Source organism: Schistocerca piceifrons, chromosome 2 (genome assembly GCF_021461385.2).
Source record: "Schistocerca piceifrons isolate TAMUIC-IGC-003096 chromosome 2, iqSchPice1.1, whole genome shotgun sequence".
NCBI lineage: Eukaryota > Metazoa > Arthropoda > Insecta > Orthoptera > Acrididae > Schistocerca > Schistocerca piceifrons.
In genome coordinates, this window is record NC_060139.1 from 717,699,446 (window position 1) to 717,711,587 (window position 12,142).

The 12,142-nt window shown below is 46.4% G+C and overlaps 1 protein-coding gene across 1 annotated transcript in view; it reads left to right on the forward strand.

The window, feature by feature from the left end:
- LOC124775793 overlaps positions 1-12,142 on the forward strand; it is a 157,330-nt gene that overhangs the window by 51,757 nt on the left and 93,431 nt on the right. The window contains exon 3 of the mRNA XM_047250624.1: positions 10,186-10,519. Coding sequence (XP_047106580.1) covers positions 10,186-10,519 — 334 coding nt within the window. The remainder of the gene's footprint in view (positions 1-10,185; positions 10,520-12,142) is intronic.

The following is a 12,142-nucleotide window of genomic DNA, read 5'->3' on the forward strand; positions in this document are numbered from 1 at the left end:
TACCAAGCCCATATTCTCCTGCAATTTTTTTCTTCTCCTTTCCCTATAAATGCATTCCAATCCTTCATGACTATTAGATTGTCTTCCTTGATGTATTGAATTACCTGTTCTGTATCCTCATATAACTTCTGTATCCCTTTATCTTAAAGTTGTGACATCGGCACATATACCTGAACTGTTGTCAGTGTTAGTTTGCTGTCAATCATGATAACAACCCTACCACTGAACTGTCCCCCCCCCCCTTCCCCCCCCCCTTTCCCACCCCCCCCCCTCCCTCCCCCCAGTGGGGCCCCAGCTTTTGCAGCATTTTTTCCCTTCCGTGCTGCTTATCTATCTTCTTGCTGTTCTTTTTCCCCTCCGTTGGGGAATATGTCTGGAATGTTATTGGGAATGTTCTGCATTTTCTGTCGCTGATGTAAGAAAAATCTCACCTTTGTTCTTCTCTCCCTTTTCCTTTCGTTGTTTCCCTTCTCCACTCGTTCCCCCATTTCAGCGTTTGAGGTTCCTCTTCCTCCTTGTGCACTCCTGAAGGCCAGCCCACGCGTCTGACACGTAATAGGTGACTGGGTAACGCATAATTCCTAGCCCCGGGTCGACAGGTAGAGTTCACACGTACCCCCTGGTACAGGACACGCCCAGGGAGAGGTGATTGCCTGAGCTGCAACCTTCCCAAATTGGTCCCTCCGTCAGGTGTTAGAGAGGTGTGAACAATCACCTAAGGCGGATGCACCTCCTTGTGAAGGGAGCCCCCAGTTGTTAGGAGTGCGTCATCAAAGATGCTGGCAATCATGGGGACTTCCTCCTGATGAGTCAATCAACTTCCCAATCAACATCTATGAAACAAAAACGTAATGAGGCTAATGTGAAATCCTGCTCTCATTTACAGAATGGCACTATGATTTTGGAGACTACTTCTGATTCTAAACCACAACAACTGCTTGCTGCCTCGCTTCTCCACGGCTACCCTTTTCATGTCGAGGCCCATAGAACTTTGAATTCGTCCCATGGTGAAATTTACACCAGGCTGCTCGACGGTGTAACTGAATCCAAAATTCAATCTTACCTTCTGATCAGTGTGTTATTGCCGCCATCGTGTAATGAAGGCAGATTCTTCCTGCCACCCACACTCTTTCTCACCATTGATAGAGTGGTGCTTCTGTCCAAGAACAAAGCAGGCTATGAAATTATCACTGTCTGGCAGTACATTTTGAACCCGATTCACTGCTACCAGAGTCATCGTTTCAATCACACTAGAACATCTTGTCGACGCCCAGCCAAGTGTGTCACCTGTGGTAAGGATGTGCACGAGAGCTGTTGTCCGCCTCCTCCTCCGCCCCACTGTATCAACTGCAATGGCCGCCAAGCCGCCCCCTCTCGGGATAGTCCCATGTATCTGGATGAGTGGGCTGTCAAAGAGATCCGGGTAAGGGCAAAAGTGCCTTACCCAGTCGTTCAGTTACTGGCTAGACGCAAACGCTGTGTTCTCACATCTGACACCTATAGTTCTGTTCTTGTTACCCCTCGCTCCATGAACGACATGACCACGCAGACTTGTGACCTCTAATTCAGCTCTCAAGTTGTGAAATCGCCCATTGCCAAGGTAGCATTGCAATCCCCTCGTCCAGTTGTGCAACAAGCCCTCACTCTCGCCTCAAGGGGCGAAGCGAACAGCTACACAACCGTGAAGACTTCCTCTGTCCCTCCAGCCAAACAACACCGAGCCTTCCTCTAACTGGAAAGGCTCGAAGAAGTCCATCAAAAGCAACGGTCTTCTCCTTCATCAACTAGAAGATCCTCTCCGACAGTGTCGCCACTTGATACCAAAGCCCAGCCGGCCTACATGTCGTTGATGTGTAACACCAACCGTTTTTCAGTGTTGGAATCCACAACCTGCCTGCACAAGCAAGCCAATGCTTTGTGGACCACATGGAGCAGCATTCTCCTGCTTCTGTGCCCTGTAGTAGCAACTCTTCACTGCCTGACATTCGGCAGCCGTCGAGGTGACACCCTTACATCTCTTCATCACGAATCTCCTCAAATAGAATGTTCGCGGCCTTCGGTCCCACAAAGTGGATTTACAGCTACTTTTAGCATCTTAGCGTCCCCTTGTACTCGGCCTTCAAGAAACGAAATTGCATCCTCATGTGCGCTTTGAGCTTCCACGTTTCTTAACGATTTGTTTTGACCTTACCCCTGAGGTCGGCATTCCATCTCATGGGGACGTCATGCTGCTTACATGGAATGACATTCATAGTCAACCCATCTCACAGACTACACATCTTAAAGCTGTTGCAGTTCGCCTTTTCCTTCCCCATACGACGTTTTCTCCTCTGTACCATTTATGTCCATCAGTCATTCAATGTCACCAGGGCAGACATCCTTCAACTTGTTGGGCAGCTACCTCCGCCATTTCTGCTACTTGGTGACTTTAATGCGCGTCGTCCCCTTTGGGCTTCTCCCAGGATCTGACAGAGAGGTGCCCTGTTGGTCGACCTTCTTAACCAATTTAACCTCTTCTGCCTTAACACTGGCGCACTCACTTTACTTTGTGACTCCTCGCATACATATTCCCATTTGGACCTATCCTTGTGCACTGCCCAGCTTATCCATCGTCTTCAGTGGTCTGTTATTTCTGATAGCTACTCGAGCAACCATTTCCCGTGTGCTATCCATTTGCTGACTCCTACCCCATCCACATGCACACCCAAATTGCAGCTTGCTTAGTATGACTGGTAGGTTTGCTCATCCCTGGCGACCTTCGAAGAACAAGATATCTCCAGTTTTGATGACCAGGTGGAATATCTCACAAACGTTATCCTTACTGCTGCAAGACGTTCCATTCCTCGCACTTCCTCTTTACCATGTCAGGTCCCAGACCATTGGATTTCCTTCACTAGTTCTTTTAGCAGTTCCACCCCTTCCTCTGTCGTATGGGCCAACCTCCAATGGCTCTCTGGGACGAAGATCAATTCCTCAATTTCCGACCTAATGGTAGCAGACGATGTTATCCAGGTCACTATTGGTATCTCCAACTTGGGCCGCAACTTTGGGGAAGTTTAGGGCTCTTCCCACTATCACCCTCCCCTTGCCATCGGGAACGAGCGGAGACGGCTCGGCTGATACCCTTCTCTTCTGAACTTGCGAGTGCTATAATGCCATCTTTACTATGAGGAAGCCAGATCATGGTATTAGTTCATTCAGATCTTCTATCACAGGGCCAGACGTCATGCACATTCAGATGTTGCAGCACGTTTCTCTTGCAGGCAATCACTTTCTCCTTAACATGTATGACTGCATCTGGGCAGATATCACATTTCCCGGAAGCTGGCGAGAAGCAACCCTCATACCCATACCTAGGCCTGGTAAGGACAAAAACCTTCTTCTAGTTAAAGCCCCATTTCTCTCGCCAGCTTCGTTTGCAAGGTGATGGGACGTATGATTCATGCCCAGCTGGTATGATGGCTCAAATCTTGCAATTTACAGACGAATGCGCAGAGCGTGGAGTTCTGCAGTTGGCCATCTCGTTACTTTGTCCACCCATGTCATGAATAGTTTTCTGCAGAAATCCCAGACAGCGGCGGTGTTTTTCGATTTGGAGAAGGCCTACGACACCTGCTGGAGAACCGGTATCCTACGTACTCTTTACATGTGGGGCGTCGGTGGCCGCCTGCCCTGTTTCATTCAGGCATTTTGATAAGACCGAGTTTTCAAGGTGCGTGTGGGTTCTGCCTTATCAGATACCTCTATCCAGGAAACTGGTGTGCCTCTGGGTTCCGTCCAGAGCGTCATCCTCTTTGCTATCACCATTAACCCTGTAATGGCCTGTCTCCCATCGGGCATCTTCAGCTCCCTTTTGTTGACACTTTTGCCATCTACTGCAGTTCTTAACGGACCTGTTTCACTGAGCAGCGTCTTCAGCGATGTCTTGATCTTCTTTACTCCTGGAGCATCGACAATGATTTCGCTTTTCCACTGACAAAACGGCCTGTATGAATTTCTGGCGACGAAATTGGTCTCTTCCACTATCTTTACATGTTGGTCTTGCTGCTCTTCCATTCGTTGAAACTACGACATTTCTGGGGCTCATGCTCGATAGGAATCTCTTGCCCCATGTGTCCTACCTGGCAGCCCACTGTACCCAGTTCCTCAATGTCCTACATGTACTCAGTGGTACTTTCTGGGGTGCCAATCGCACTTCCCTCCTTCGTTTGTACCGGTCCCTTGTCCGTTCGAAGCTCTACTATGGGTGCTTTGTTTGTCTGCACGTCCATCCCTCTTACGCCGTTTCAACATTATCCATCATCCTGGCATCCGTTTGGCCAAGGGCAACTTTCACATTAGCCTGGTTGAGTCTGTATACTGAAGCTGCTGAACTACTACTGTCGTACCATCATGACTATCTCCACAGCAGGTATGGCATGCCATTTGTCCACCATGCATGGCCATCCATCCTATGCCCCCTTCTTTGATGATTCCTTCGATCGCCAGTATGGGTTGCGTCCTTCTTCTCTGTTACCATCTGGAGTCCACTTTCAGCACTTGCTACGACAGCTTAACTTCACACTCCCTGCAACTTTCCTGGTGGGTGTGAACCCTTCACCACATTGGCTTTGTGAAGCGGCCCATATTAACCTTGGCCTTCATTCACTTCCTAAGGGCACTGCTCCAGCCTCGATCTATCGCCTTCAGTTTCACGACCTTTGCATGGGACTTTGCGATAGTGCCTTTGTATACGCTGATGGCTCTCAGACTGATCGTGGAGTCGGGCATGCCTTTGTCATTGGCACCCGTGTCTTTCGATATCGGCTTCTGGCACACTGCTCAGTATGTACAGCAGAGCTCTTGGCCCTGTATCAGGCCACAGATTACATCTGACGACACAGACTGTTCAACTGTGTTCTCTGCTCACTCACTCACTCACTCACTCACTCACTCACTCACTCACATCGTCCTTCGAACTGCCAAGGCTGCAGTCCTCATACCTCAGCCTGCGGATTCCTATATTACCTCCGATCTCTGTGTTGCTCTGTCAGTTGGTGGTGTCCCTTTGGCATCGCCAATGGTCCTGGCATCACGGGAATAATCTCCGGCTCATTAACCCTCTCGCAGTGGCTTGGACGACCTCCTTCCGACTCACGCGCCCGGGGGAGGTCATTTTAACTAGGCTGCGTATTGGGCACCGCCTTTTTAGCCATCATCATTTGGTAAGTGGCGCTATCCAAGTTTTAACTGTCCGCCACTTCCTGATGGTGTGCCCATTTTTTAACTGTTTACACTCCTGCTTAGGTTTGCCGTCTGAGTTATCTGCCGTTTTAGTAAATGACGCACAAGCTGTCGACCGCGTTTTACTTTTTATCCGCCAAAGCAGTATGGCGAAGGACATTTAATTTTTAGTTTTGGACCCTTTTCTGTATGGTGCCTTTATGAACCTTTTTTCCACTTGCCTGTTTCTAGCTGTCTTCTATTATGTTAATTGGAACTGATGTATAGTGGTTTTTTAACTCTTCAGTCTTTGTTTTCTAGTGTTTTGATGTGGGGGCGTATAACCCCAGTTGTTTCCTGCGCCCTAAAGCAAAACAATACCAAGAAACTGAACTGTTCACAGTAACTCACTGTTACTCCTATTCCCTTTATAACATATTCTGATGCTATTGCTATTACTCTGTCTGGCCCGAAATCCTTGTCTTCTTTCCGTTTCACTTCACTGACAGCCAATGTAATCTAGATTGAGGCTTAGCATTTTATTTTCCAGAGTTTTTAGTTTCCCTACTACGTTCAGACTTCTAAAATTCACACCCCGAATCATGGAATGGTACATCTTTGCTAGTTATCCAATCCTTTTCTCATGGTCATTGCCCCCCCCCCCCATTGGCCAATTGGCAGTCTGTCCCCCCCCCCATATCCCGGATATCCGAAAGGGAGACTAGTCTGCAATTTTCCACCTGTCGAGAGGTTTTCATTACACTTTCAATTAAAGGCCACATGTCCTGTGGATATATATGGTGTGTCTATAATGCAGTGGTTTCCATCTTCTCCTGCATCCTCGTGTTGGTTATTGCTGATTCTTCCGCCTTTTAGGAGCAATTTGCCACCCCAAGGACAAGCGTATTCTGAACCTCTGTCCTCTCCTTCATCCTCTTTGACAAGGCCGTTAGCAGCGTGAGTGTGACTTCTTGTGCTGGAAGACTTTGTGAGCCATTGCTGAATTTTATAAAAAATTTAAGCAGCGGCGGGGTTAGAACCCAGGACCCATAACGTTTTTATCACTAGTCAAGGCGATATCCCTACCTTTCTTTGTACATAAACAATATTTTCTGTTAGAATTATATTAATACTCATATAGGGGACCTTGTAGTTGTCAACCCTGTGGAGCAGGTCCAGGAAGTCACAGCGTATCTAGTCACGTAACTTTCGCAGTCTCTGGTTCAAACCTTCCACTCTACTGAGAACAAGGGAGACACCACGATATGTTCTTGGGAAAATGTTGCAGATTGTTTCGTTGAAACTTTGCGAGCAAGACTGGTATTCTCAATCTTCTCTGTTAGTCGCTGGAATGATGAAAGTATGACCCCAGAGTCCAGATGACAGGTACTGTTTGTTCCTAAGTACGTCAGTTTGCAGCTGGTTACATCCTGTTCCCTCTATGGCATGCTGGAAAAGCCTCTTCAGCATGTTGAATGAGGCCCCAATGCATACACTCTGTGTGTTCTTCCCATCACCTTCTGCCATTTCCCTAAAGGGTGCCATTATTCTCCTATGTCCGACGATTAACAGACTCAACTGTTTAGGTTTGTCTCCCATTGACATGGCAGCACGCTTCCCAAGAGGTGAAGTCAGTCTCACCGGCTCAGTTTCGGTTTCAGTGGGAGACAGCACTTCGAACTTGCTAGTTATGGAGAAGAGTTTAACATCCCAGTTCCTCTTGGTCCCTCTCTCCCCACAACAGTATGCCTACATTTACCACACGTATGCCACTCAGTCAAGTGGACAAATAGTGATACATGCTGCATTTGCTGCAGGAGACAGTATCCACAGGAGATGACACTACTTGAGGTACGTTTGGTACCTCTAATGTATAACTCTCGGTAACAACACACCCATTCACAGCGGCTTCCAATTGCTAGACAATAGTCAGGGCGATTTCCAGTTGCTCACGAACAGTAACTACTCATTCCGTGCTTGATAACAGCATACACAATGGTGTTCCACTACGTCTGGAGCTATGTTTTACAGAACAGTAACCAAGTAACTTACGTGGTGCAGTATTTTACAGAATCGTAAACAAATGTGTGTTAAGCTTCCTGATTGTTTTTCGATTTATGGATGTGACACGTCACAAATATTACCAGAAGCCTTTAGGAACTGAAGTGATTGGCAGCCCAAATGAGATTCCTAATAGTTCTATAAGACTTTTTTAGGTTATAGTCGGCAATAGTATTGTTTTCGTAGCATGTACATATGAGAAAACAACACATCCAACATGGCGACAGATCTACATAGGCCTGGTCCTGTTTCGTATTCATTGGACTAAGCTGTATACCTCAGCAAAGATACCGTGCAATGTTTCAGAATATTTGACTAGGCAATTATTGACTGGGACGTTTTGTATGCTCGACATACACCATTTAATATCAGCCAGTATGAAGACGCCTGAATCGGGCCAAACGCGTCATTAGTAGATAAATAATTAAAACCATGAAATCAACACTCTTTTTTTTCTCATCGCATGTTGCTGGCTGCTGTACCATCCCTGCTACGGGTTGGAAAAATTTGTATGTACAGTTCTATGTTATGCATATCCTATATGTCAAATAAGGGTGCGAACACAATGTAGTTTCCACATAAATCGATTTGAAAATCGATCTTCAGCATGCATCATAGTTCAAAAGTGGAAAACATGGGAAACGTTACCCGCGCGAAATTTTTGAGAGCAGGAAAACAATTAACTGGAAGAATAGGGTTTGCGGTGGAATCGACAGAAAATGGCATAAATGGCTGAAACGTAAAGTATATTTTTAACTGTTTTATAACTTTGACTACGAACTAAAAATTGCACTGTAGAAACGAGTAAGATAAAATGAGTAGATAAGAGTATCTTTATCCTTTATAAATAACATGAATGGGGAAAATATTTCGCCCTGGCGACATGAGAACGTGTGGGCGCACCCACCCCATCACTTAATTAACTATTCCTTGACACCTCGGAACGTGGCCTACCCATCTACTTCCGCTGTTCTTGTCCCCAGGTTTCTCGGAAAACACGAATATCAACGAGACATTAAACAATTACCTTCGTTTTACTCATTGCTCCATGTCTATGACACTAGACATTACTCAAATAAAATGTTTAAAATTACGATCGTTTTTGAAAAAGAGTTTAGTTAGAATTAGAATTGAATGCACGGGTTTTGAGCTTACCTTTCTGAGGAAAGTGTAGCGCCACTGTTGGACGCCCTTTCTTCAGGTTTTCATACCGTTCAGTTTCACACATCCTTCAGAATGACAGCTACTGAAAGGAAGCAACGATGTCCTCACTCCAAAGCGTTACATCAGTACCTGTACAAGAAAGGGCTTAATCCATATTCACTGCACGCAGGACATCTATTGCCCACGGGACAACTAACGTAATATAAACCTAGAGCCGGCACTACAGCTACTTGTCTCGCATGCCACAGAAGCGCAGAACAGCACGACTACGACAGCCTGTATTCCCCCCCTCTTTGTTTCTAGTAGTGATGTCATGGTTACCACGGCAACTGAGCGTTTACCCGGCGTGTACCTAGCCGCCTCGTCATTTACCGATCGAGGTGGCGCATTGGTTAACACACTGGACTCGAAATCGGGAGGACGATGGTTCAATCCCACGTCCGGCCATCCTGATTTACGTTTTCCGTGATTTCCCACGATCACTTCAGGCAAATGCCGGGATGGTTCCTTTGAAAGGGCAGGGCCGATTTCCTTCCCTAATCCGAGCATGTGCTCAGTCTCTAATGACCTCGTTGTCGACGGGACGTTAAACACTAATCTCCTCCTCTTTCTCATCATTTGCTTCGCGCCTCCGTCTACCGAGGGTACGGTCACCAGATTTCCAAAATCAAAATATGGGACCCAAATCAGAAGCTGGAATGAATCGACATTTTGAGGAAACTTTTGTTGATACTTCATCTAGACTCGTGTTAAAATACTTGGTATATGTTACAACCACATAGGTCATCGTAGCATTATCTTAAAATTCGTACTGAAAAAGTTATCAAAATACCTTGCATTACTAATCGAGTAAATAGTTTGTCACAGGCTAAAAAAAGACACATAACGATGTCTTTAACTAGGGTGGAAAATCATTATTTGCATAGGTTACATATTTTTCAGTCTCAGTTGAAGTTTCGTCGTGGGTTGCTTCTGAAAAATCTTTTCTGTTTTATTTTGCAGGAGAATGTAGGCCATCCATGAGTCTAATATTTTGAAACTGAATTTTATAAAAATCAACACATGAAGTATCTCGAAAATTTGTCTTAGTTGTAACTATTTCCTTAATGGCTTAAACATTAAACCTCTTCTTTTCATTAATTCAATAACCTTTTATGATCGAAAACCCACGTTCTGCAGTAGCATTAGTGACAGACCTCGTTCAGTTTGGTTTAATTATTTGGGTGTGATCACATTTGCTCTTCATTTGGTTAGGTTATGGTACACGTTATTCATATACACGCTATTTCAAAATATACTGAAAGATTGATGAAAAACGGAGCACTATACGTCCCTTAGGTATTTTGTCGGGACAACGGGACACTTAATCTAAACAAGGGACGTTCTTGTAAAATATGCGGCGTCTGGTTACCCTAGCATAGGGTTCAGTTTAAGCTCTCGCAGTTTGTCTTGCTCTCTAGAGCTGGCGGTTTAGAAAGAATAAAATCAGCTGACGCCAATCGCGCCCACTGACAAATGTGCATAAAGGTTCATTGTAAAAATAATTATTACTACTGCTACCACCACCACCACCACCACCACCACCACCACCACCACCCGTACTGCACAGAAAAGTGAAGCGGCCCGGCTTCCCTTGCTGCCACTGCGCAACGTCTACTTCGCTAAAGACTAAAAGTAGGATGGGTTTGGAGTTTATCAAATGCCTGCTTAGGTAGCTACTGGAACGAAATGTCTGAAGCGCCGACTGTGGTATTACAGAGGAGGCAGAGCCACGGGACGAGAGCGCGCGATCGTTCCTGCGCCGGAACGGCACGGGCTCCCTCGTCCTGAAGCAGCTGCGACCTGGCCTGCTGCAGCAGACCGTGGCGGCCATGAACAGCCCCGTGGCGGCAGCGGGGATGTCGCAGCTAGCGGTGCAGGACCAGCGCGTCGGCCGCGAGATGGACGTGGGGAACCCCCTGGACGCAGTCCTGGCCGCTACTTCCCAGCCCCAGCCACAGAGGCAGCACCGTGCAGACACCACCGACGCCATCCTCAGCACGCTCACCGCACTGGCCGAAGACGTCCACTGGATACGGGTGCAGCTCGCTAGGTTAGTTATCTACCACTCACGTCTCCCTCCTTTCTCCGCACAATTACATGAGCTTTTGCAACACGCGTTTACTACGACACTCTACTGGACTGTATACCAAAATTATTAATCTTACCTAGGTCTTATTTTAAACAATGACTTTTAAAGCAGTCTCATTGGAAGCGAATACACCGATCCGCTTTTGAAATCTAAATACACTACTGGCCATTAAAATTGCTACACCAAAAAGAAATGCAGATGATAAACGAGTATTCATTGGACAAATATATTATACTAGAACTGACATGTGATTACATTTTCACGCAATTTGGGTGTATAGATCCTGGAAATCAGTACCCAGAACATCCACCTCTGACCGTAATAGCGGCCTTGATACGCCTGGGCATTGAGTCAAACAGAGCTTGCATGGCGTGTACAGGTACTGCTGCCCATGCAGCTTCAACACGATACCACAGTTCGTCAAGAGTAGTGATTGGCGTATTGTGACGAGCCAGTTGCTCGGCCACCATTGGCCAGACGTTTTCAATTGGTGAGAGATTTGGAGAATGTACTGGCCAAGGCAGCAGTCGATCATTTTCTGTATCCAGAAAGGCCCGTACAGGACCTGCAACATGCGGTCGTGCATTATCCTGCTGAAATGTAGGGGTGGTGGTCCATGATGTCCCAGTGAAACTGCTTCAACAGCATGGTAGTCTTCTTGCCTACTTGAGACCGCGCATTGTCGTGAAGGAAGATAATGCCCTCGGAGAGAATCCTGGCCGTTTTCCCCTGGTTTCTTCAATCAATAAAGTTTTTGCAGTATCAGTCAGCAGTCACTGTCTTCGCTTTCTCCAAAAACTCCACAAGTATGAACCCCACTCTTTCTAAAATATTGTGGCCATAACCTTTCCAGCAGACGGTGTCCCATTAAACTGCTTTGTCTTTGGAGAGGAGGGGTGTGTCACTTCATTAACAGCCACTTACTGTGCTGAGGGAGTAGTGGTGGATCAATGATTCATCACCCATAATAGTGCAGTGAAAAATACTGTTCCCTTTTGTGGAGAACTGTAGCAAAAATTGCAGCTTTGCCCCCATGCGCTTCTCCTTGTGTTGGTTTGTCAAATTTCATTGAACCCATGGGGAACAGACTTCTGCCGCGCGGTTTGAGGTGCCATGTCACGGATTGCGCGGCTCCTCCAGAGGGAGATTCGAGGCCTCCCTGGGGCAGGAGTGTGTGTTGTTCTTAGCATAAGTAAAAGTAGTGTGGAAGTCTAGGGACCGATGACCTCAGTAGTTTAGTCCCTTAGGAATTCACACACATTTGAATAAACTTCTCCATGCTCCAGACTATTGTGAACAATGTGACGACTACTTCTAAAGACGTTTCGAATTCTCCCATCATAAGGCATAATGTAATTCTACTGTTGCCCTGAATCAGATCCTCCACGTGAGCTGTGTTGAAATATGTTGATGCTGTGCTGGGTCAGCCACTGCATTGTTCTCGGTGGCGTTTTCTCTACTGGCTGCCAACTTTTGACAATATCCTGCAACATGCTGATGAGACTACAGTGTCTCCATAAATCTCTATCAGCTGTCAGTGAATTTATGAATAACTGAGCGAATTTTTTCACGAGACCAGTTTTC